This window comes from Neoarius graeffei, chromosome 6 (genome assembly GCF_027579695.1).
Source record: "Neoarius graeffei isolate fNeoGra1 chromosome 6, fNeoGra1.pri, whole genome shotgun sequence".
Taxonomy (NCBI): Eukaryota; Metazoa; Chordata; class Actinopteri; order Siluriformes; family Ariidae; genus Neoarius; species Neoarius graeffei.
This window is the reverse complement of record NC_083574.1, coordinates 25,090,775-25,117,795: the sequence shown is the minus strand read 5'-3', so window position 1 is coordinate 25,117,795 and position 27,021 is coordinate 25,090,775. Positions and strand designations below refer to the sequence as shown.

At 39.8% G+C, this 27,021-nt stretch overlaps 1 protein-coding gene across 11 annotated transcripts in view; it reads left to right on the top strand.

The window, feature by feature from the left end:
- sema4ba (sema domain, immunoglobulin domain (Ig), transmembrane domain (TM) and short cytoplasmic domain, (semaphorin) 4Ba) overlaps window positions 1-27,021 on the top strand; it is a 520,834-nt gene that overhangs the window by 479,444 nt on the left and 14,369 nt on the right. For 10 of the 11 annotated variants that reach the window (XM_060923496.1, XM_060923492.1, XM_060923493.1 and 7 more), the window contains 5 exons: window positions 296-506; window positions 1,106-1,221; window positions 1,484-1,641; window positions 1,897-1,985; window positions 2,303-3,901. In XM_060923496.1, coding sequence (XP_060779479.1) covers window positions 296-506; window positions 1,106-1,221; window positions 1,484-1,641; window positions 1,897-1,985; window positions 2,303-3,075 — 1,347 coding nt within the window. In that variant the 3' untranslated portion in view covers window positions 3,076-3,901. Of the gene's footprint in view, window positions 1-295; window positions 507-1,105; window positions 1,222-1,483; window positions 1,642-1,896; window positions 1,986-2,302; window positions 3,902-27,021 lie in introns of those variants that run through there. The other variant, XM_060923501.1, reaches the window with a different exon arrangement.

Here is a 27,021-nt window from a genome sequence, read left to right as displayed (position 1 = left end):
CAAATACGAGGATTTTAGTGCAGAATGCAGCCGCTTTACATTTAAAATATGTAATTAGTACATCAGACATGTCTGCAAATGTAAATATATTGATGCTTGATGCTTGAACATTTAATAGTGTCAGTTAGTTTTATGACTGCTGCTATAGACAGTCTCTTCCTAAACATAACATGCTAAATTACGAAAGACAAGTTGTACTTTTAATATTGTGCAATTATAATGTGCATGTGTATATACTGTGAAAGTAAAATTTCCACTCATGCTAACCTCGCTCTCTTCATCCCTCTTTTTGTAGTGCATTACTAATACAGCTCGGGCTCAAGGCATCTACTCCTCACTGCACATGCCGGATAAGGTGCTGAACTTTGTAAAGGATCACTTCTTGATGGATAGTGTGATTCGCAGCGAGCCATTGCTGGTTAAACGCAATGTGCATTATATGCAAATCATTGTGCATCATGTCCAGGCTGTACATAGTGCCTACAATGTGCTTTTTTTGGGTACAGGTGAGGGTGTATTCAGAGTTGAGTTAAATATACACAATAGGAATTTAATACTAAAGCTGTGCACATCTGTTTTCTCTTGCATGAAATCTAATATGGTGTAGGAGAAGTAGGATTTACTTAAATGCATCTTGTAACGTTAAAATACAAAAATAAAAAATAGTAATTTTTAATTAAAAATTTAAGGCTTGTAGTTTCAATAATCTGTTTCTTTTTACGTTTTATACAGCCCTAACTGTATATTCACTTGTTCACAAATATTTACTTATTCACAGTATATTCACTTATTCACAAATAGTGTGTTGTGTAAAAGCTCCCCCAAAATTGAATTTGACCCGTCAACAAAACCTTCCTAATTTTAATGTAACCAGTTAATAATTCTGTATTTTAGCAAACAATGCCTTTTTAGCAAGGTTATAGTTATTTTGTAGTCATACAATGCATTTCTATTTCACTAATGTACAATGATTATGAGCAGAAACTTGGAACAGTATAATACTGTATATAGCAGCAATATAGCAGAAACAGTACGTGAAATGCACCCACTAACAGATTAAATTTGACTCCAGTCTGTACCCTTTTATATGTCACTTGTTTTCCAGATGATGGCAGACTTCACAAAGCCATTAACTCCAAGGGCAAGATGCACATCATTGAGGAGCTGACACTTTTCCTCGAACCACAGCCCGTGCAGCACATCAAGCTGGATGCTGATAAGGTATGGAAATCTTTCATGATGCAGAGTCTCTAAATCAACAAGCTTAGAGTCTTTTCTTTTGTCAAGAGAGCTAGACATGGGTTTCTTGGGTGCCTTCATCTTTTATTTCTACATTGACCTGTGTGCAATTGTCTTTCAGTTGTCTCTCTGCAAACTCAAAAAGATAATATGCATCAATGGGGTACTCATTGTCTGTTACTGATCAGCACCTGTGGGTTAAATATGCTAACTGATTAATTATGTCTTACCTCCTCTGGTTCAGGGTGTGTTGTTTGTGTCCTCTTACTCTGAGCTGGTGGAGATTCCTGTTGCTAATTGCTCCAACCACCAGAGCTGTGGGGAGTGTATTCTCACCAGAGATCCTTACTGTGGGTGGACAGGGGGGCAGTGTGTGGATATCAGGCAGGCATCATCTAAAAGGTAAGCAGAGCAGGCACACTTCCAAAAGTGAAAAAAGGTCAACACGCATGCAAATACCACAGTATCTACTGGGAGTGTACAAAAGTGCAGACTCCAATTTTCTTGTTATTATTATTATTATTTTTGCCTCTGCAAAGACTGCACATTAGGTATATGCAAAATAAATATTCTTTTGGTAATGAGACTGAAGTAGGAAGGTATGGTAATTCTGATTGTTACTTGGATTTATGGATCCTATTCTTCTTTCTTTTACAGAAAAATTCTGCAAGATATAGAAAATGCCAACACAGCCACATGCAGTGAGGTCCTTTCCAGCTCCCATTCGACACAACTCTCATCCATATGTGAGTGAAATCAAGACTCATTTAACATGTGATTCTCCAATTAAAAATATTTTTAGTCAAGTATTAGGCTCAGTTCATGTCCAAACATTCAACTCTAAATGCCCCTGATAAGCCAACCAGATAAACCAGAGATTTATATGCTTTGGAAGTACTGTAGCAGAAAAAGACTCCTGCAATGAATAAGCATACCATATAATGTGTATAAGTTGTACTTTAAATAAATTATGTATTAAACAGGTCAAAGGACAAATCTAGTTGTTTCAGTAGGGAACTTTAATTATTAATAACTACTTAAATGTAATTTGATTCACCCACAGGTATCCTTCCATGTCAAGTGATCAGAATTCCAGTGAACACATTTCGAGTACTGCCATGTAAGTTGCGCTCGAACCTAGCTGAAAGACGATGGGAGTATAGCAAGGGTGCTGGGCGCTTTCTCTATCCAAGCTCTGATGGGGGGCTCGTAGTAGTTGCTCAAACAGACAGGGAGGAATCCTATCAATGTTGGTCAGTAGAAAAGGGCTTTTGGCAGCTCCAGGCCAATTACTGTGTGAAGGCAGAGCCACAACATGAGAGCACCAGGTTGATTGGTAGCTCTCACACCCTCCTGGTGCCAGAGGAGAAGCCAGTGATCCTTCCAGGTGAAGCTTGCTCATCAGTAATGAAGACCCAAACCTACTGGAATGAGCTAATTGTGGTATGCACACTGCTGTGCTTCTCCATCCTTGTCTTTTCTTTGTTTGTGATCTACCGAAACAGGGACCACATGAAATCTATATTTAAGCAGAGCGAGTGTCCCGACATGCAGCAGAAAAAGGCACAACTGGCAGAAAAGCCCACTGAAAGTCTACCACTGAATGGCAACAATGTCTTGTCCTCAGTGTCAGACCACAAAGGCTACCAGTCACTGTATGACAACTACTTCTGCAGTACACCAACACAAGAGTGTTCCTCACCTGATAACAGCAAAAGTTTCTCAGAATCAGAACAGCACCCATTGCAGCTGAAGGACACCCATGTAGAGATATCACCCACCTCCCCAAGTCCTCGAGTACGGCTCAGCTCAGAGATCAAAGATTCTATGATTTGAGACTCTAGTTGCAACTGACAACTTCACTGAGAAGGCAGTGACATGACGAGAATTGACAGCGCCACAGGACAGACTAAAAAGACTTGAACCCATTTCTTTTGAATGTTCCATCAAATAGTTGTATTATTTTCTTTGTACCCTACTTATGTCTTGGTGATATCCACATTCTCTCAGTCACTGGTAGTATGCATTTGGTGGGGCAAAAATCAGAGAGGAGTTAACATATAACACTTAGAGCAGCATTTAAAGCTAGATGATCCAAGGAATAAAGTGAGGTGATGTAATGCAATGTTACATTTATCATCTATTCCGTCCAAATCATCTGTTGGCATCTGTGTTAGTTATGGGTTTCCCTCAGGGATTACCATACTGACACCCTCAGTTCAACCTTGCTTATGCCATTTGAGGATTAATTTCACCACTGGAGGGTGCCAGAAGGCTACATGTAGTAGTCTTGTAAACCAGCATGAATGGTATAATTGGTACAGTGTCAACAAGCTATATAGACACAAGTGTTTTACTGGGAAATACACCACTTTTATTTTACATTTCATATGAGCTACATCCAGGACATGGAAAACCAAAACTGTGACATAGATCTCTATATGTCACTCATGATGCTTGATGATTTTTTTTTTTTTGACAAATTTGGGTACTTTTTGTTTGTGAAATGTGTCTACATAAAAAAGAAAATCACGCGTTGGCCTGAAGATATGAAATTTATCTTTTTGTATTGAAAAGCTCACACACTTCCTACAAAATACATCTCTGTGAAGATTCTCAGTCATCCAGGTCATAGTAAACTGTGGGTGGTAAAAGAGAGCAACTGGACTTGCTTGAAGATCCAGTTGCTCTCTTTTACCACCCACAGTTTACAAAATACATCATGGATCTAAGTGACACCAATGTTTTCCCACTGAGTAGACACACACACTGTCAAAATGGCAAACTGGTTCAAAATTAAAATTCTTTTCATTAACTTGCAAGGTTTTATTTGTTTGTTTGCTTTTTTGTGGATGTGTCTATATAACAATATTACACAGTGGCGTGAAGATATGAAGTCTATTGGCTCCGCTCACTCATGAATATATTTATTACTTGAAGACAAACTTCATATCTTTGTAATGTTATTTCAAAAAAGTTGGGACACTGTGTAAAACAAATAAAAACATTGTGATGATTTGCAAATCATGGAAACCCTATATTTAATTGAAAATAGTACAAAGACAACATATCAATTGTTGAAAGTGAAATTTTTTTAAATAATTTTTATATTTATCTCTCATTCATATATATATATATATATATATATATATATATATATATATATATATATATATATATATGCGCTATTTTATGTCAGCAAAATGTTTCAGAAAAGTTGGAACAGGGGCAACAAAATACTGAAAAAGTTGTGTACTGCTAAAAAAAAAAAAAAAAAGGTTAATTGGTCAATAACATGATTGGGTATAAAAAGAGCATCCCAGCAAGGCTGAGTCTCTCAGAAGTAAAGATGGGGAGGGGTGTATCACTCTGTGAAAGACTGCGTGGGCAAATAGTGTATTGGTCCTATGCGCTGTGGCGCATGCACCTGAAGGTGTGCCCCGGGCTGCGCACGAATCGAGCGGACTCCAGCACGCACGCCATTAACCACGTGCACCTAAACTTTAATTAAGGAGCTAGGTGTGCACCTATTTAAGGACTGTTCAGATGCAGTATCACTGCAAAGTATTACACTATGTCAGGACGCATTACCGAGCCTTACTACCCGTGTTTCTGATTTCCTGATTGTTGTTCCTGTTCCTTGTTCATGTTTTTGCTCTGCCTCCGATATCCCATTTGCACCTTGCCCGACCCTTTGCATGTTCAACGTTTTGGATTTAGCCTGCCAATTTGGACTGTTTGCCTGTTTTCACCCTTGTATATATTCACCTTTGTAAATAAATCACTTCTGCACATACATCCGCCTACAGCATCTGACAGAACACTTCACCCTGTAATGGATGTAGTGGAAGTGATCTAGTTTGTCATACCACGCATCTACCGGGTTCCTGTATCTCGGCCCCTCGCCACTTATTTCTGGCAGCATTTTGTAATGGGCCTCCCGGCAATGTACTATGGGATATCACCCTAGAGGATTCAGCCTGCAGTGCAATCTATTCTACGAGGCCTTCGAAGAACCCAAGCCACCAGAACCGATCTGGGTGAGCCTCATGCTCACTTGGACAGCTAGACGAGCTTGCTGATGGGTGGAGTACCTGATCCGAATAGAGCACCCGTGTCTGCGGAGTTCACAGACTTTCTTAGCCATGTTCCAGTTTATTTTTGAATCATTAGAAAAGGAGGAATCACATGAAAATTTTTTTTGGAGGGGGGTGATCACGCCTATGACCAGTGCAGCAGCAGAAGAGGCCGTTGCTCCAGAGCTCCCTCCACTGGTTGATGCAAAGACAGCAGAGGAGGCTGTTTTTCCAGAGCTGGTTTCTCAGCCAGAGCCAGCACCTGAATCAATGCCTGAACCAGAGTCTGTATCAGAACCCATGCCTGAACCAGAGTCAGCTCCACTGCCAATGTCAGAGCTGGTGCCAGCTCCAGTGCCAGAGCCAGCTCCAGAGTCGAAGTCAGTGCCAGTGTCCTACTCCATAACCCGTGCCAGTGTCGGCATCTGCTCCAGAGCCAGTGTCAGTCTGCATCAGTGTCTACTCCAGAGCCAGTGCCTGTGTCAGCTAGAGCATCAGAGCCAATGCCAGAGTTGGAGCCTGTGCCAGCTCCAGTGCCTATGCCAGAGTGAAGGCCAGTGCCAGAACCTGAGCCTGTTCCAGAACCTGTGTTAGAGGATAACGGAGCGACCTCTGCCTCAGCTGGCTATGAAGGTGGCAGCGTCCTGCCACCACCTGGCCATGAAGATGTTGTCGTCCCACTGCCAGGTCCTAACCAGAACTGAAGCAATCTGCTGACAGCTCGAGCCCATGCCTGAGTCCAGTTCCGAGTCCAAGTCAAGTCCAGAGCTCAAGTCCTCCACTGAGCCCTAATACAGCCTGGAGCCTGAGTCGAAGCTTGCTTCCTGCCTTGAGTCCAAGTCATCCCCAGAGCTCGAGTCCAGTCCAAAGCCCAATCCAGTTCCAGAAGTCAAGCCTGAATTACACTGTAAGTCAGGAGATGTCCTGATCTTGCGTGAGAGTCCAGTCCAGAGCTTGAGCCAGAGTCCAGTCCAGAGCTCAAGTCATCTCCAGAGCTTGAGTCCAGAGCCATCCCTGAGCTCAAGCACACTACCAGCCCTGAGTCTGAGCCAGATCCAGAGCTCAAGTCTGAGTCATCTCCTGAGCTGAAGGCAGAGTCCAGCCCAAACCTCAAGTCATCTCCAGAGCTTGAATCCAGCCTGGAGCTTGAGTCCACTGTAAGTCCTGGATCTGAGCCAAGTCCAGGGTCCAAGTCAAGTCTTGAGTCTGAGCGTGCTTCCTGCACAGAGCCCAAGTCATTTCCAGAGCCCGTGTCCAATCCAGAGTTTGAGTCATCTCCACAGCTCAAGTCCAGTACAGAGCTCAAGTCTAGTCTAGAACCAGAGTCATCTCCAGAGCTCAAGCCCGAGGCATCTCCAGAGCCCGAAACCAGTGCAAGTCAGGAGTCCAACTTTTTCACTGAGCCTGAACCCCCACCAGAGCCAAGCAGGATGGATTTTTGCTCCTAGAGGGAGCTGTTTGGGGGGGGTTCTGTTCTGTTCACACTCAGGGCTGGTAGTGTGCTTAAGCTCAGGGCTGGATTTTTGGGGGGGTTCAGTCCTGTGCACCTGAAGGCTGCACGTGCATCGAGCAGATTCCAGCATGCGCGCCATTAACGACGTGCACCTTAACTTAATTAAGGAGCTAGATGTGCACCTATTTAAGGATTGTTCAGATGTAGCATCAATGTGAAGTATTATGCTACCGAGCCTTACTACCCGTGTTTCTGGTTTCCTGATTGTTCCTGTTCCTCATTCACATTTTCGCTCTGCCTCCGATATCCTGTTTGCGCCTCGCCTGACCCTTTCAACATTTTGGATTTAGCCTGCCGATTTGGACTGTTTGCCTGTGTGTCTGTTTTCACCCTTGTGTCAGAGTCTATATATTCACCTTTGTAAATAAAACACTTCTGCACATACCTACCGCATCTGACAAAGTGCAACAATTTAAAAATAACATCTCAATATAAAATTGCAAAGAATTTCAGGATCACAATATATATGGTAGATAAGATCATTAAAGGATTCAAATAATCTGGAGAAATCTCTATATAGGTCATTCCACGTCAATTCAACCGGGGCCCGCGCACTTGGGTCTCAAAAAATTCTGAAAAAATCACCAGATGTACCCATGTTACCTAGGAGAAACACTGTAAATTTATTTGAATGTAAGATGTATACTTTCCATGTTACAGCCAGTTTTGCTGGGGGAGGGGGGTGTCAATTTTGTTCAGACTCTTTTTTTTTTTTTTCTTTTTTTTTTGTGTGTCAAAGTTCACAAGCCCACAGCTCAAGAACTAAACCATGTAGGAGGCTCAAATTTTGCATGCTGGTACAAAAATAGGAATAGTATGTAGCAAAACTGTCTTTTTGGGTCTGGATGATCCTGCATGGTCATAGCACTCCCTCAAAGATGATCAAAATTTTATTGGAGTTTTTGGCTGTGCTCTGTTTAGGCCTTCAGAAGACATATTTTTACCCAACATAGGCTCTTGATTTTTTTCCCTTATTGAGATAAGTAGAAACACTCTCAAAAAAAGCAATAAACAGAAAGGAAACTCTATCAGTGTTTGAACAGAAGACCTCACAAGTCTGACAAATCATTTTGGATGTCATTTTCAGAGCACCGTAACACCTTGTGGGAATGTGCGCAGATTTTGTAAATATTTTTTCTTTATTCTCCATGATCCCTTCTTTTTAAAAACACCAATTTGGCTTGTCTTACTCGAATCTTTCTTTTTTATTTTCCACGCTGAACATGGGCAAAATGCACCATTGAGAGCAATATGTTTTCTATAACATTAATGTAAAGAGTAAATAACCAAAGGCCAATTTTGCCCTGACATGATCACCTGAGAGTGCCTGTGCAGGGGTGGAGGTATCCTTTTCAATTTCAATGATTCAGTGATTTTAGGGGCACCTGTGGTTACTCTCGATATTAAATCACTGAATCATTGAAATTGAAAAGGATACTTCCACCCCTGCACAGGCGCACTCAGGTGATCATGTCAGGGCAAAATTGGCCTTTGGTTATTTACTCTTTACATTAATGTTATAGAAAACATATTGCTCTCAATGGTGCATTTTGCCCATGTTCAGGGTGGAAAATAAAAAAGATTCGAGTAAGACAAGCCAAATTGGTGTTTTTAAAAAGAAGGGATCATGGAGAATAAAGAAAAAAATATTTTAAAAATTTGGCACATTCCCACAAGGTGTTACGGTGCTCTGAAAATGACATCCAAAATGATTTGTCAGACTTGTGAGGTTTTCTGTTCAAACACTGATAGAGTTTCCTTTCTGTTTATTGCTTTTTTTTTTTTTTTTGAGTGTGTTTCTACTTATCTCAATAAGGGAAAAAAATCAAGAGCCTATGTTGGGTAAAAATATGTCTTCTGAAGGCCTAAACAGAGCACAGCCAAAAACTCCAATAAAATTTTGATCATCTTTGAGGGAGTGCTATGTCCATACAGGATCATCCACAACCAAAATGACAGTTTTGCTACATACTATTCCTATTTATGTACCAGCATGCAAAATTTGAGCCTCCTACATGGTTTAGTTCTTGAGCTGTGGGCTTGTGAACTTTGACAAAAAAAAAAAAAGTCTGAACAAAATTGACACCCCCCTCCCACAGTAAAACTGGCTGTAACATGGAAAGTATACATCTTACATTCAAATAAATTTAGTGTTTCTCCTAGGTAACATGGGTACATCTGGTGATTTTTTTTTTTCAGAATTTTCTGAGACCTAAGTGCATGGGCCCCGGTTGAATTGATATGGAATGACCCATATGCAAGAGACAAGGCTGAAACCGGACATTGGATGCCTGTGATCTTCAGGTCCCCAGGAGACCCTGCATTAAAAGCATACACGTAGTGGAAATCACTGTATGGGCTCAGGAACACTTCAGAAAGCCATAATCTGTGAAAACGGATCATTACTGCATCCACAAATGCAAGTTAAAACCAGATATAAACAATATCCAGAAACACTGCCACCTTCTCTGGGCCCAAGCTCTTTTATGATGGACTATGATGGACTGAGGCAAGGTAGAAAATTGTCCCAAGGTCTCATAAATCAAATTTAGGAATTCTTTTTATAAATCATGGACACCATATCCTCCAGGCTAAAGACGAGAGGGACCATCTTGCCCAGTTAAAAAGCCAGCATCTGTGATGGTATGAGGGTGCATGACATGTTTCAAAGCAATATGCTGCCATCCAGACAAAATCTTTTTCAGGGAAGGCCTTCCTTCTTTCAGGAAGATATTGCCAAACTCCTGTCTGCACATATTAAAACTGCATGGCTCTGTAGTAAAAGAGCCTGGGTGCTAAACTGGCCTGCCTGCAGTCCAGATCTGTCTCCCATTTAACACTTTTGGCACATTATGAAGGGCAAAATACGACAAAAGAGACCTAGAGATGAAAGTGGAGCAAAGAAAAAATCCTGAACTTTTGAAAGTCAAACTAAGATTGGGGGGGCCAATGTCCCCTGAAAAAATTTAATAACATGCAAAACCCTACATTCTAGTGCATTTTAGTACTTATTTTCACTAAAACAAGTTATAACTTTTAAGCCTTTTTCTTTCATGTATATTAATGATTAAAATGTCATATCAAATTTAATTCCCCTAGTTAATGAGTAATTTGCAGGAGTGCATTTAGAAGATGCGGTGATTTTCCTGGCTACACAGTTAATTACTTTGAAAAAAAAATTTCAGACAGTTGAAGTAGAGCTGGGTGGGCAATATGGCCTAAAAAAAATCTTTGATTTTTTTCACAAAAAATCCGATTTTAATAGATTGTTCCCCCTACTAAAAATCAAACTACAGATGACCAAGAAATGGTTCAAAACAAGTTTTACCTTTATTTTGTTTTCATTTAAATTTCCCCTTTGGGGTTAAAGTGCAACCAGAAACCAAAAAGAAGCCAAAAAACAAGCTTGTAGATGAGATGGCAGACCATGCCATTGTAAACAGTGAGAACATACAGTAACTTTTAGAAAGCTTTCTCCAACATAGCTTAGTTTCAAACTGACACAATGCCCCCTCAAAAAAAAATGTTATTTACCAGCTGGGAGGTCCGTATCGTGAAATACCGTGACCGAGGTATTGAAAGTACTGACCGAGGCCCTCTGGGCCGAGGTCACGGTACTTCACCATACGGACCGACCTTAAGCTGGTAAATAATATACGTTTTTTTTTTTCTTTACCAAATTCTAACAGAAAAGGAGAGCGCTCGAAAGGGAAAACCGAGCCGCCATTTTGAATCCTCATTCATGGCTGTAATGCAAATTGCTTTCTCCTCAGTATACAAGGACACTTTCATGGCAGGGAGAAAACTACATTTTGCAGCCTATTTAGTCCCATATTTATACAAATAGGAGTCATTCAGGATTCAGCCATGTTTTTGCTCGGTGTTAGCAAATTACAGGTTTTAGCTTTCTCTTGAAATGTTTTATTTTATTTCTTCCTCAGGGTAGTAAAACTCGCTTTCGCTTTGAAGACTGTCGTTATCGCATGCTGTAAAATTAATGCTATTCTCCTGAGAAATGCTGGCAAAAATTTAAGATTTTTGATAATCTTATAAATAAATCTTGTCCAAAAAAAAAAAAGAGAGAAATGTTTTTTGTTGTTGTGAACGAGCAAGTCACCAGAGGTCCGGAACCGGGGTCCGTACCGTAGGATACAGACCTGCTCGCCAGCCAATCAGAGCGCAGGATTTGGACTGCGAATAAATAAATAAATAAATAAATGTGTCCTTTTCAATAAAACTGACAAAATAGGGGGGAAAATCCCGACTTTTCCACCGTATGTATGGGCACCATGTCTTTTGCAATAAACATCGCGATAGCATCTGTGATTGCCTTCCACCGTGCCCCATTCTTATAAGGCACACAGTTCGAAAAAGTGTCCGGGATGATTGCTTGCTTTACTTTGGATGGTGTGCTAGTGCTGCGGCTGTTTTCATTCCGCTGGGAGCAGCACTTCTCCCACTCCACTGCATGCTTCTGTTTAAGGTGTTGGAATAAATTCGTCGTACTGCTTCCTTTGGAAGCAACCGTTTTCAAACACACCTTACAACGAGGACTTGTTTGGTCTGCGTCCGTCGCCGCAAAACCGAACCAATTCCAGATCACGGAGGAAGTTACTCCTTTCTTAGGCACAAGTTGCTGCTTTCCCCCAATCGCTGCCATGTTGTTTCTGTGTGTCTATGGCAAGCGCGCGGGAGAAGGGCGATAGTGTCCGTACCCGATCCGTTCTGCACATGCGCAGAGGGGAGCGTCGGTGGCAGAGGTTAAAACTGAGAGAAAACAGATTTTCATAAAAACACATCTTCCTTAACTCATCTCATCTCGTTATCTGTAGCCGCTTTATCCTGTTCTACAGGGTCGCAGGCAAGCTGGAGCCTATCCCAGCTGACTACGGGCGAAAGGCAGGGTACACCCTGGACAAGTCGCCAGGTCATTACAGGGCTGACACATAGACAACCATTCACACTCACATTCACACCTACGGTCAATTTAGAGTCACCAGTTAACCTAACCTGCATGTCTTTGGACTGTGGAGGAAACCGGAGCACCCGGAGGAAACCCACGCAGACACTGGGATAACATGCAAACTCCACACAGAAAAGGCCCTCGCCAGCCACAGGGCTTGAACCCAGACCTTCTTGCTGTGAGGCGACAGTGCTAACGACTACACCACCGTGCCGCCTCTTCTTTAACTGTAAATTCGAATTAATCGATAAAATCAATTTATCGCCCAGCTCTACAGTACTGTTTTGGGATTTTGCTGCATTTACCTTCAACTGTTGAAAAGGTCTGTTAGAGTTTCTAAAGCTTTCAGGTTTCAAGGTTGGGGACAATGAGCCTCGTTTATCAATCTTTTAGGAGAGTTGTGCGTTTGCATAAGGGTGGTTGACATGACATGGATTTTTTTGGTCCAATGTGTCAAAGATAAGTAAATTGTAGAAAAATATGTCAAAAACTGTGGTGATATTGTTCAGAAAGTGCTGTTTTATGAACATACAGAGCATTCATGTGATTTTAATTTTCCATTTTTTCACAATTTTCAACCAAACCAGAAAAAAACTCATATGGCGTGACTGTCCCAAGCACATTTCACAAAGTTTGATTTTGTATAAAAACAAAAAAATGAATTCATTTTCTGTTTATTCAATCATATATTGATAACCCAGATGTCTACTTGTGAGACTACTTGGCTAAAAGTTCAGACATAATATTTTGAAGCCACCCTTAACTAAAACATTTTGTCCCAAAAATGGATATCATATGGTGTGCCGCCATATTCCCTTTTTTAAACGGGCAATTGTTTGGAGACCTTTGGCTGAGTGGGGGTTCTCCTTCTTTCAGGAGGAAGAACAACGCCGAAAGTTAGGCGAGTTATCTCTCTTCATGTTTTCAAAAAAATCAAGTATATCTGGCACTCCTGCTTCAGTTCCCTTTTGCACTGTCTTTTGGTGCAACTCATTTTACACAAAAATGTCAAAATGAAATCACTTTTCAGTCAATATTATCTTAAACTATATTGTCATATTGTAGTTAGCATGGTTTTAGTATGTTAGCATAAAGGCACATTGCGTAATATCATGCTAAGTACATGAAACCTCATAAGGTGTGACACATCATAAGGTGTGACAGGGTTTTCTTGTCACACCATATGATTATTTTGTCACACTATATGATATGAACTGCATTTAAATACATAAATAATGCTCTTAGATACATATTTTATAACTAATAGTTAAGTTTGAATATTTTGTCCTTTTAACACATTTTGAGACGATATTATTCACAAATTTAATATTTATACACCAACTCAATTTGGTGAATCTCTACTTCCATAATAATAATAATAATAATAATAATTTTCTGCCAAATGTTTTACAATGTTTAGTGGCACACTGTTTTTAATGATATATCATCAGCACACTGTTTTTAATGATGCATCATCCGCACACTGTTCATCATCAGCTTGCTGTTCGGTCATTGTTTTGGTATCATCCTCATTTTGAAATGGATTTATGCATTAAATAAAAAAAAAAAGTTCAATGATTTATTAAAGATGATTAGAATTCATGTAGCTAATTTTCAGCAGATTAAAATAAAAAGTGCAACTTCAAATGAATACAGTAAGTGGATTAATTAATTTGTTATAAACATGATTCTTTGCTACTTTGAGTAGAAGTCACTGTTCTATAATAATTTTCTGATTTTGCTGTAACTGAAACAATGATTCAAACTGTTTGGTTGTTTGCAGGTAATTATGGCGTGACACCATGTCATTTGGGGTGACATTCAGAATTTTAAAAAAAGGCTTTTTGGTTATTAATCATAAATTAATCAGTGTGACAGATGGGGAATAGTGCCAGCAAAGGTTACAAGCATTTTGGTACTTTTATAACAAGGTATACCCAAATTAATTTGAAGTATATTGAAAGATTACAAGTAATCGTCTTTCTGTGAGTGTTGATAAAGTAAAACAATCAAAATGTAACATATTTGCACATAAGAAATGATATACTTTTATATAGTAATGACAATCAGGATAAATTGACTTACAATATCACATTATACCCTTTTTTTAATTTAATGCACAATAGCGTTCATGTCACACCATATGACAATTTTAATCACCAAGTCCGTAAACTAGTGAATAAATGTAAATTTCAGGACAAAATCTGCAAGACCACATACAGTGGGGCAAAAAAGTATTTAGTCAGTCACCAATTGTGCAAGTTCTCCCACTTAAAAAGATGAGGCCTGTAATTTTCATCATAGGTATACAGTACCTCAACTATGAGAGACAAAATGAGAAAAAAAGATCCAGAAAATCACATTGATTTTTAAAGAATTTATTTGCAAATTATGGTGGAAAATAAGTATTTAGTCAATAACAAAAGTTCATCTCAATACTTTGTTATATACCCTTTGTTGGCAGTGACAGAGGTCAAACGTTTTCTGTAAGTCTTCACAAGGTTTTCACACACTGTTGCTGATATTTTGGCCCATTCCTCCATGCAGATCTCCTCTAGAGCAGTGATGTTTTGGGGCTGTCGCTGGGCAACACGGACTTTCAACTCCCTCCAAAGATTTTCTATGGGGTTGAGATCTGGAGACTGGCTAGGCCACTCCAGGACCTTGAAATGCTTCTTACGAAGCCACTCCTTCGTTGCCCAGGCGGTGTGTTTGGGATCATTGTCATGCTGAAAGACCCAGCCACGTTTCATCTTCAATGCCCTTGCTGATGGAAGGAGGTTTTCACTCAAAATCTCACGATACATGGCCCCATTCATTCTTTCCTTTACACAGATCAATCGTCCTGGTCCCTTTGCAGAAAAACAGCCCCAAAGCATGATGTTTCCACCCCCATGCTTCACAGTAGGTATGGTGTTCTTTGGATGCAACTCAGCATTCTTTCTCCTCCAAACACGACAAGTTGAGTTTTTACCAAAAAGTTCTATTTTGGTTTCATCTGACCATATGACATTCTCCCAGTCCTCTTCTGGATCATCCAAATGCTCTCTAGCAAACTTCAGATGGGCCTGGACATGTACTGGCTTAAGCAGGGGGACACGTCTGGCACTGCAGGATTTGAGTCCCTGGCGGCGTAGTGTGTTACTGATGGTAGCCTTTGTTACTTTGGTTCCAGCTCTCTGCAGGTCATTCACTAGGTCCCCCATGTGGTTCTGGGATTTTTGCTCACCGTTCTTGTGATCATTTTGACCCCACGGGGTGAGATCTTGCGTGGAGCCCCAGATCGAGGGAGATTATCAATGGTCTTGTATGTCTTCCATTTTCTAATAATTGCTCCCACAGTTGATTTCTTCACACCAAGCTGCTTACTTATTGCAGATTCAGTCTTCCCAGCCTGGTGCAGGTCTACAATTTTGTTTCTGGTGTCCTTTGACAGCTCTTTGATCTTGGCCATAGTGGAGTTTGGAGTGTGACTGTTTGAGGTTGTGGACAGGTGTATTTTATACTGATAATGAGTTCAAACAGGTGTCATTAATACAGGTAACGAGTGGAGGACAGAGGAGCCTCTTAAAGAAGTTGTTACAGGTCTGTGAGAGCCAGAAATCTTGCTTGTTTGTAGGTGACCAAATACTTATTTTACCGAGGAATTTACCAATAATTCATTAAAAATCCAACAATGTGATTTCCTGGATTCTTTCCCCCCATTCTGTCTCTCATAGTTGAAGTGTTCCTATGATGAAAATTACAGGCCTCTCTCATCTTTTTAAGTGGGAGAACTTGCACAATTGGTGGCTGACTAAATACTTTTTTGCCCCACTGTATATATTTGGAAATATAAGAGTTGGTAGAGTATAATCCAATGAATTCTATGACTTAAATTTGATATTTAAAAAAAACAACTTTTTTTTGGCCAAATATGTCAACCACCCATAAGCTAAAGTGAACTAAAAATTTCCAATTCATATTTATGCAAGTTGAAGCCAATTGTTTACATTAGTTCGTATTGTCTGTAAATTTAAACACACCAATGAATACCAAATTTCTCATGTAAATCAGGGGCATAGCTAGGATTTTTCGGGGGTGGTATCACACACTGACTGGCAGCCTGAGTACATTATGTAACAAAAAATAATTACCATTGCTAGTTTTAGGTAGTTTAGACACCGGCTCTTCCAATGTTGCTGTTTCTTCCACATTTTCTTGATGTGTTCTAGAAACGGCACACTAAAACTTGGCTTCGAAGCCACAAAATGCAACTTTGATGGAAAAATATATAATAAATTGCTTACCTCTCTTCACGTCAAAAGGAGGAAAGTTTTGCTTGTTTTGACATGGTGAATTATTAACACGAGGAAATACTTGTAATTCGCAACTAAAAAGATTGTAGCTACACTGGCAGCTTGAATATGCTTTCTAGTGCGATTGTGTTGCACTTGCGCAGAACGGTGTCAGTCCTGCGCGCCTTAGCTCGTGCACCTGAAGGCGCGCCATGGGCACGTGCGCCTAACGAGCTCCGGCACGCACGCCATTAACAAAGAACACCTGTCTTTAATCAATGAACTATGTTTGGGCTATTTAAGGACTGCGCCCATGCAAGGACGATGCGAAGTATTACGCCGCGTCTAGGAACGCGAAAAACCGAAAAATAAAATTTCTCCATTCGGAAAACCGGAGATTTTCAAGAGTTTTGTCAAATATCTGGATTTCTGGGTAAATCCGGAAGACTTTCATCTATAGAGACCACAAACTGTTGAGCAACTGAAATTGTATATCAGGCAAGAATGGGACAACATTTCTTTTTCAAAACTACAACAATTGGGCTCCTCAGTTCCTGCAGTGGTAAACATGCCCCTGTCCCAACTTTTTTGAAACATGTTGCTGACATCAAATTCAAAATGAGTATATATTTTTCAAAAAACAAAATTTCTCAGTTTCAACATTTGATATGTTGTCTTTGTACTATTTTCAATGAAATACAGAGTTTCCATGATTTACAAATTATCGCATTCTGTTTTTATGTACAGTTTACACAGCATCCCAACTTTTTTGGAATTGGGTCTGTGTGTGTGTGTGTGTGTGTGTGTGCACTCAAAACCAGATTGACCTCAGTACAAGGCAGTTGTCCTATGCAAATCACTGGGAACTTATCACAATTTGGAATTCTATTTAGAAAAGCCTGCCTCTCAAAGCAACACACATACAATCAATTATTAAAGTAAGATTCTATTCATGGAAAGTGTGAACAGGACCTAAGAAGGCATATGGTACAGGCAGAGTATTATCTGAAATAAGAAAAAGAAAAATTCAAAGACCTACAAGTTGGAGGACTTCATAGAACATTCTTATCAAAGATAATTCCCAAGTGTTGGGGATGGAATAGAAAACTTGAGAGGTAGTTCATGTAGACACTGGTGGTGACCAGTGTCATACATATTTAAAGAATCTAATCTGTAGTCCATTGTGCCAAATTTTCTTAATGCAAATCAATTATATTTTTATTGTATGTGGCAAAAAAGCGTTTCATTTAAAAGAATTGAAATAATATAAAATGTCAGTTGGATAAAATTTAAGCTTAAAGGGGAAAAGCATCAATCTTGTTGGCTAAGTTTGCAAAGATTTACAGTATTTGGAATGCATTTCTTTGCCATGTTTTCTGTTTGGAAGACAAGATGGTTGGACATTCATCCTGTTACTTTAGTTGCTTAACTGATTAGAGTAATGTATTTAAAAACCTGGAACAGAGCTGAATGGAATAACGTAATAGTAACATATGATAATATGTGCAAAAGAAAATGTGCAGTTAGAAAATATTTTCATGCTTGAAAATGTCATCTAAATGATTCTTGAACATTGGGACCTTCCAAAGCTGGACATTCTATTGCACCACTTTGAACATATAATGTAGAAACCCAATGTCATTTCTCTTGTAAGAACATGCAAACATTGTTCCATGGATTGTCATGACAAATTCACTGAAAGTATCCCAAAACTTAATTAAGAAAAAATTTCTTGTTTTCCCCAAATGTTTATGAATGATATTGTTTGATGTTTTGCAAAAACTAGCCATCCAATATGTATGCTACTAGACTACTGATGAACTGCCATTGTGTTAATGGATGTAGATGTATAAAATATTTTCACAGAATGTTAATGTAAAATGGGCTGTTAAAATTCCAGTTAATGTAAAAATGGGGCTATCAATTTGTAGACAGTTCTGTAGCACAAGTTGAATCCAAGAATCCAGTTGAATTCACATTTTGTGAATCCAAGAATCCATCCTCATAGCTTTTTTTTTTTTTAATGGCAGATCACAATCATGAATAGATGTTAAAGCTCACCTGCATGCTTCTATTGTGTGTGTGCTCCATGCTTGAGGAAGGAAAAGTAAAAGAATTCAGAATTCATTATAGCAAATGCCTTGGGATTATCACGATCACAAAATATCTCATATGAAGTGGTATATTAATAATTTGGTCATATGTGTATGACTATTTTGAATGTTCATTTGCAAAACTGTCCACAAATCACAGTAACATTACTCCAAATATATGTAATATAATAAGCACTCCATGGGTTCTACCTTCATGATCATATCACCCTATAGTTATATAATTAGCATTTATTCCATGAAACTGAGTTGTACATGAGCTGATAGCTGACGAGGCACGTCGTGCAGAGTTGGCCATAAGCCATGTACGATGAGATTGAGTGGAATAACTGTTTTATTCAATCCACATTCACTGGATTTTGAGAAACAGAGCATTTTTATTTTTTGCAAATTCGATAAATAAAAACTTTATACAAAATGTTTGACAATTTCCACTTAGAATGTAAACAAACCAGCAAAATGATAGTAGCAATTTGAAAAAAATGTTGTTATAATTATTATTGAAAAATAAAGATACATTCTTACCATCAAATACTTTTATTCCATATTTTGTTGCTTTTTTATTTTTTGAGGTTTTGTTTTTGAGTAGTTTTTATTTCGTTCTTGGATGGTTCAGCAGCATGCTCCGCCATTATTTTGTTGTTCTTCAGGGTTTTTTTTTTTTTTTTTGTGCTGTTTGGGAAACCAACTTAAAGGTGCATTACTGGTGTGAACAGGAAATATTGGGGAAGAAATAAAACTATTCTTTTAGCCGGCGGCACGGTGGTGTAGTGGTTAGCGCTGTCGCCTCACAGCAAGAAGGTCCGGGTTCGAGCCCCGTGGCCAGCGAGGGTCTTTCTGTGCGGAGTTTGCATGTTCTCCCCATGTTCGCGTGGGTTTCCTCCGGGTGCTCCGGTTTCCCCCACAGTCCAAAGACATGCTGGTTAGGTTAACTGGTGACCCTAAATTGACCATAGAATGGTTGTCTGTGTCTATGTGTCAACCCTGTGATGACCTGGCGACTTGTCCAGGGTATACCCCGCCTTTCGCCCGTAGTCAGCTGGGATAGGCTCCAGCTTGCCTGCGACCCTGTAGAACAGAATAAAGTGGCTAGAGATAATGAGATGAGATTCTTTTAGCCTTTTCTGCTTCTTTAAAATACTTGATGACAAAGCAGCCATTTTGTTTTTCTCCACTTACGGTATACAAGCTGATATCCTAGTAGTAGAGTAGCCAATCAGAGCGTGCGATTGCTCATATCCAGTGAATGTGGATAGAATAATAATATTTATCCAGTCTGAGCCAATGATGTTGTGACTATGATTTCACATAGAGATTCTTCTGACAGAAATAACCAGGTGAATGATGCTACTAATAAATATATGGCAGCCTGGAGAAACCTTTCACATGGTGTAATTTTGGCATTTTCTACTACTATAGTTTGGAAGACACCGATTTTCCAGAACTGAAATATCTTTTTTTTTTTTTAACATTTTAAAGTCTTACCCTCAAATGTGAAAGAGGAGAAAATGTAAACATTCTATTCTGACTATGTTGCAGGAGCATCACAGACATTTGGGCAGTTGATGGCTCATATCTGATTATAAATTTAATTGATTTGGTACGGTATGTATCCTTTTCACTATGGCATGTAACTATCCAGCAACTTGATGAAGTCATGGTATTTACTCTAAGAAAATCACACACTTTAGATATTTTTATTTGGATTGGCTGATTTTCTCTTTCCATGGCATTTGATAAACTTGAAAATCATTTTGGTAAAGTATATGTATTGTTTCTTAAAGTTCAACTAGAGGCAGAAAAACCCAATTTTGCTTTTTTTGGGCTGTTTGCCAGAGATATCTGATAGCTTTTCATCCGCAGCACCACACAGAGAAAACAGAAAACAACACAATATGTGTTCTGTTTTCTCTGACACTGGCTGTTAACTAATATGAGTGAGCAACATAGGACATAACATTTATATCAGTGAATTTCTCATCTCTATGAAAGCAACAAAAAGTTGGCAAGTTTGAAATGTATTTATCCTGGTTAGAGATGTTCGACAGATGTCACCAACCTGATTCACATTTTTAGCCACAGCCAAGTTTTTTTTTTTTAAACAAAATAATTCAGTCTGTTGTCTTTAGTTGACATACAGTTCCAACAGCTCATGAAAATGTGTCTTTGGTTAATGAGCTTAATCTCATCTCATTATCTCTAGCCGCTTTATCCTTCTACAGGGTCGCAGGCAAGCTGGAGCCTATCCCAGCTGACTACGGGCGAAAGGCGGGGTACACCCTGGACAAGTCGCCAGGTCATCACAGGGCTGACACATAGACACAGACAACCATTCACACTCACATTCACACCTACGGTCAATTTAGAGTCACCAGTTAACCTAACCTGCATGTCTTTGGACTGTGGGGGAAACCGGAGCACCCGGAGGAAACCCACGCGGACACGGGGAGAACATGCAAACTCCACACAGAAAGGCCCTCGCCGGCCACGGGGCTTGAACCCAGGACCTTCTTGCTGTGAGGTGACAGCGCTAACCACTACACCACCGTGCTACCCCACAGCATTTCATACAGCATGAAAATCTGGCTGCCTCTGTCAAGAAGCCTCAGCCTCAGGTGGAAAGCTTTTCCAAGAGTACAATGTTCCAAAACATCCAAACACACTTGAAAATGGTCCAATAAACACAGAATCAAGGTCATCTCAGTTTGATCTAAACCCTATATAAAACTTGAGGTTAACTAAAGAGAGTCCACAAGACAGGAAAGTGAACCCTGGAGAATCTGGAGAGATTCCGTATTCAGGAATGGTCTCAAATTCCTTGTGCTGTATTCTCTGTGCTGTATTCAAGAAGAATAAGAGAATATTACAAATTTGTTTAACCCATAACAGTCAGCACTGTTATGGTAGCAAGAGGAGATAAGGGTGGTTAAGGGTTTTTTGTTTTGTTAGAATAAACGCTTCACATTTCTCCCTATAACAAGGCTGATTCTGGAGCTCCCTGTAAATAGCACAAAACTGAATTGCAAGAAATATGACTTTTGTGGTTTTGCTTGAGGTAATGCAAAAAAGTAGGAAAAAACCCAACTTGCTTCCATACAACCAAATTATTGATAGAACAGACTTGTACCACAAAGATGAACTTAGATGAAAATAAAAAAAAAGGCACAGAAGAATGAAATGTCATTTTGTGCAGAATCCCTTTTTCTAGAATAAAAAGTGACATACCCCCAATGCATGAGACAATGTATGGTCTCAGTGCTAAATTACCATTCCTTCATTAGTATAGATAAATATAGTTAGCATTCTGTGGCAGAATCATACATGTCAACCTTTGGTTGAACAAACCTGTATAACCAACCTCCAAAACCCTTATTTCCCTTATAAAATCCTTATAAGATGTAAAATAAAATAATTTACCTAAAATTTGAATGATAATTAACAATCACATATCCCGTTACTTTTTATTTAATATTAATAACAATAAACCTTCAGAATACAAAACTCCAATGTTTGACAAAAACAAAAAGTGTCACTCTAATGTTCTGAATTGTACTCCATGGCAGCTTTTTTATCTACAGTGGGGCAAAAAAGTATTGTCAGTCACCAATTGTGCAAGTTCTCCCACTTAAAAAGATGAGAGAGGCCTGTAATTTTCATCATAGGTATACCTCAACTATGAGAGACAAAATGAGGAAAAAAAATCCAGAAAATCACATTGTCTGATTTTTAAAGAATTTATTTGCAGATTATGGTGGAAAATAAGTATTTGGTCAATAACAAAAGTTCATCTCAATACTTTGTTATATACCCTTTGTTGGCAATGACAGGGGTCAAACGTTTTCTGTAAGTATTCACAAGGTTTTCAGACACTGTTGCTGGTATTTTGGCCCATTCCTCCATGCAGATCTCCTCTAGAGCAGTGATGTTTTGGGGCTGTCGCTGGGCAACACGGACTTTCAACTCCCTCCAAAGATTTTCTATGGGGTTGAGATCTGGAGACTGGCTAGGCCACTCCAGGACCTTGAAATGCTTCTTACGAAGCCACTCCTTCATTGCCCGGGCGGTATGTTTGGGATCATTGTCATGCTGAAAGACCCAGCCACATTTCATCTTCAATGCCCTTGCTGATGGAAGGAGGTTTTCACTCAAAATCTCATTCATTCTTTCCTTTACACAGATCAGTCGTCCTGGTCCCTTTGCAGAAAAACAGCCCCAAATCATGATGTTTCCACCCCCATGCTTCGCAGTAGGTATGATGTTCTTTGGATGCAACTCAGCATTCTTTCACCTCCAAACACAAGTTGAGTTTTTACCAAAAAGTTCTATTTTGGTTTCATCTGACCATATGAAATTCTCCCAATCCTCTTCTGGATCATCCAAATGCTCTCTAGCAAACTTCAGACGGGCCTGGACATGTACTGGCTTAAGCAGGGGGCACTGCAGAATTTGAGTCCCTGGCGGCGTAGTGTGTTACTGATGGTAGCCTTTGTTACTTTGGTCCCAGCTCTCTGCAGGTCATTCACTAGATCCCCCCGTGTGGTTCTGAGATTTTTGCTCACCGTTCTTGTGATCATTTTGACCCCACAGGGTGAGATCTTGCGTGGAGCTCCAGATCGAGGGAGATTATCAGTGGTCTTGTATGTCTTCCATTTTCTAATAATTGCTTCCACAGTTGATTTCTTCACACCAAGCTGCTTACTTATTGCAGATTCAGTCTTCCCAGCCTGGTGCAGGTCTACAATTTTGTTTCTGGTGTCCTTTGACAGCTCTTTGGTCTTGGCCATAGTGGAGTTTGGAGTGTGACTGTTTGAGGTTGTGGTTGAGGTTGTCAGTGTCTTTTATACTGATAATGAGTTCAAACAGGTGTCATTAATACAGGTAACGAGTGGAGGACAGAGGAGCCTCTTAAAGAAGTTGTTACAGGTCTGTGAGAGCCAGAAATCTTGCTTGTTTGTAGGTGACCAAATACTTATTTTACCGAGGAATTTACCAATTAATTCATTAAAAATCCTACAATGTGATTTCCTGGATTCTTTCCCCCCATTCTGTCTCTCATAGTTGAAGTGTACCTATGATGAAAATTACAGGCCTCTCTCATCTTTTTAAGTGGGAGAACTTGCACAATTGGTGGCTGACTAAATACTTTTTTGCCCCACTGTATCTGCGCCAATGCCTCACTAGGTTGCATGTCACAGCAGGTATCTGTGTTGATCTTACACTGCAGTAGGCAGGTCAGTGTGTCTGCATTCAGGTTGTTTCTGCTCTCTGTGTGTATCTTCCTGACATGAGAGAAAACTCTCTCACAGTCAGCATTACTGTGGGATAAATAGAGCATTACCCCCATTACTCTCCTCATAAACTTTGTCACAGTTGATGGTTGATTACTTGGTGTCTTCTTCATGAAGAATGTAATTGGGTTCTGATTTATTTTTTTTATTTATTTATTTTTTGTTCAACAAGTTTCCACTGATGTAGTTTTGAAATGTTCATGCACGTCATAGATGCCTGATGCTGAAACCTTAATGTCTCTGACACAAATTGTGCAGTGGGCATATTCGTCTCCCTGCTCTGATGCAGTAATTACACCATTGAACTGTTCCACCCAACTTGAACTAAAATGCCCACTACCTTGTGTTTTCTGTCTTTTTTTCGGTTGACTTACAGCCCCGTCTACCATTTAGATCGAAGTCGTTCAGTCTGAAATCTTTCTTGAAAAGTGGTATCCTTGATCTCTGATGAATTTAACGCTAATGATGATTATTAAAACACTACCTGACCTCGCTTCAATTCAAAATTAAGAAATGTACCTTGCTTCTCTGCAGTATCGAACTGTATTTGACAATGATTTGTTCTCAAATGTACACTTCCAGACATGTGCACATTGTTATACATTCGCTAGTTCCGTAAAAGCGATAAACTACTGCCAATATTTGGTTGTGTGGCAAGTGTAACAACTTAATCTTAGACAGGAATCCAGTCTATGAAATCTTAGCATGAAGCTTGCTGTGCGACTTCGACACTAGAACCGATTAAGACTGTCACGAATCCCATCGCTCATGTCAATGAAGCAGGAAGTTGTATAATCGATGTTTATCAGCATCCAACATTCGCACGTGGTATGAGACAGGTTTGCTCACAATTTGTTTTCTAAATAAACAATCGTTTGACATTTGACTTTTGGTGAGAAATTCCCGTATAGATAAACATATATGGCCATATAGGTCCATTTTTGTTGAAAATCCATATGAATTACGGCAAAACCATATAACTTGACATATATGGAGAATGATTGAACAATATTGCACATCCCAACCTGCAAAAAGTCATTTCAGGTAGGTAGCCCCAAGCGCCCCCCGTCATTACAAAAGGATGAACAGGACATAAATTACTTTAATTAGATACTGAAATAAAAACAAATAGAGCATAACTTTTTTCAGAGACCATTTACGTGAAAAGAAATACGTTAAATAGCTTTTATGAAACTAGTATTACATCAACACAAGTACTAGCTTTCTGATTTCTTTGGCAAACTTTTGTTGTATTGTGATGTGGCTTGCTTTGCAGATTTGCACAATTTGCCAGAAACCTCAGCATCATGGCAGTCTGTGTCAATGAATTTAATCTTGCAAGACTTCAGATTCAAAAGTGTTTAGTGAGACAGCTGACTCCTGTATTCTGCCTTGATGTGACGCACCATGCTGAATGCCCTTCCTGCCAGTTAGAATTTGGCAGCACCAAATTAAATAGGCCTATATGTAGAAAATGTGACAAAATATATAGACTTACTATTTATGTAAACCTCTTATTACTGTTACTTAAATCATTTTTTTTATGTTCTACTGCAACTTTAAGCAAGTTTTCAAGGAGTTTGGCCTTAAATGTCACCTTGCCAGCAAGCCATCTAGTATAAATAATATCCATCCATCCATTATCTGTAGCCACGTATCCTGTGCAGGGTTGCAGGCAAGCTGGAGCCTATCCCAGCTGACTATGGGCGAGAGGCGGGGTACACCCTGGACAACTCGCCAGGTCATCGCAGGACTGACACATAGAGACAAAACCATTCACACCTATGGTCAATTTAGAGCAACCAGTTAGCCTAACCTTCATGTCTTTGAACTGTGGGGGAAACCAGAGCACCTGGAAGAAAACCACACAGACACGGGGAGAACATGCAAACTCCGCACAGAAAGGCCCTCACTGGCCACTGGGCTCGAATCTGGGACCTTCTTGCTGTGAGGCAACAGTGCTAACCACTACACCACCATGCTGCCCATAAATAATATCCACATGAATATATTACAGCTGTTAAACTCACCTCAAATTGTCTTCTACAATCATTTAACCCACCAAAGGCAATGCTAAAGTCACTGTGCCAAACAGTACAGTGTGCAACACCATTATCTTTTACCCCCATTAGGCAAGGGTACACTTTTGTGTAGTCTGAGGGTGTTTTCACACTTGGTCCCTTTCAGCCATCTAACCGAACTCAGATCGATGACTCAGCATTTTTTGCGCATATGTGAACACTCCAACCGTACCCAGACCCCTTTAAAGCGAACCGAACTGAGACCACCTCGCTGGTGTGAACAGAAAGAGGACTGAGGCCCCATCAAAGCTTAACTGGACCAGAAAGAGAACCCAGTCCTCTTTGTAATAAATTCACAGTGTGAACACAAAAAGAAGAGAGTTCTTTTTCTGTTGGTCCACTTAGGGTGTTTTCACACTTGGTCCCTTTCAGCCATCTAACCGAACTCAGATCGATGACTCAGCATTTTTTGCGCATATGTGAACACTCCAACCGTACCCAGACCCCTTTGAAGCGAACCGAACTGAGACCACCTCAGGAGGTGGTCTCAGTACGGTTCGCCTAATCTGCGCATTGTGAACAAAAAGCTCACCGGGTTCACTTCGCCTTTTTCACTGTAGTTTAACTTTCTTCGTTTGCCGTAGTTGGTCACGTGACTGTAGCAAGGAAACTCAACTTCCTTTTGCAACTTACCACAGCCGCTTTACAGTTCTCTGAACTTACTGACTGATGAGTCGGCTACAATAATATAACTATATAATTTCTATTTATATATATATATAAAATGTGTGTGTGTATATGTATGTGTTTATATTTTTATATATATATAATTTTCCTTCATCCGCACTATTTTGATCAAAGAATACAGCAGGGCAAGCATGGCAGCAGACATTTTGATTCAAGAGAAAATTACCCAGAATTCCATGCACTGGGGGTCTGAGGGCTCTAGAGGACCTGGTGTGAACAGAAAGAGGACTGAGGCCCCATCAAAGCTTAACTGGACCAGAAAGAGAACCCAGTCCTCTTTGTAATAAATTCACAGTGTGAACACAAAAAGAACTGAGTTCTTTTTCTGTTGGTCCACTTGAGGACTGAGTCTGGTTCCTTTAAAGGGGACCAGGTATGAAAACACCCTGAAGTGAAGTGGGTTTTGTATTTTCATTTTTGGGGGCACTTTGTCATAATGCTCCTTGATACACAGAACTGATGGACTCTTAGTCTGAGAAAGAAGACCTGCTCACACAGAAAACTCATTGGTCTACTTCACAAGACCGAGCAATCAGGATTGCCCACTCGCCCCATCAGAAATCCGAGAAACCTTGTACAACAAGTGAAACAGTGACACCTTGTGGGCAAAGAAAAGCAGAGAGAGTGTGTGTGTGTGTGTGTGTGTGGGGGGGGGGGGGGGGTGAGGTGACTAAGCAGACAGTGAAAATGATAATATTCAACAAAGGAAAACATACCTGCAGAAGAAAATACAACACAATTAACTGCCTTCTGGTCTTTTTCTTTGCACCTAACCATACAAAATAG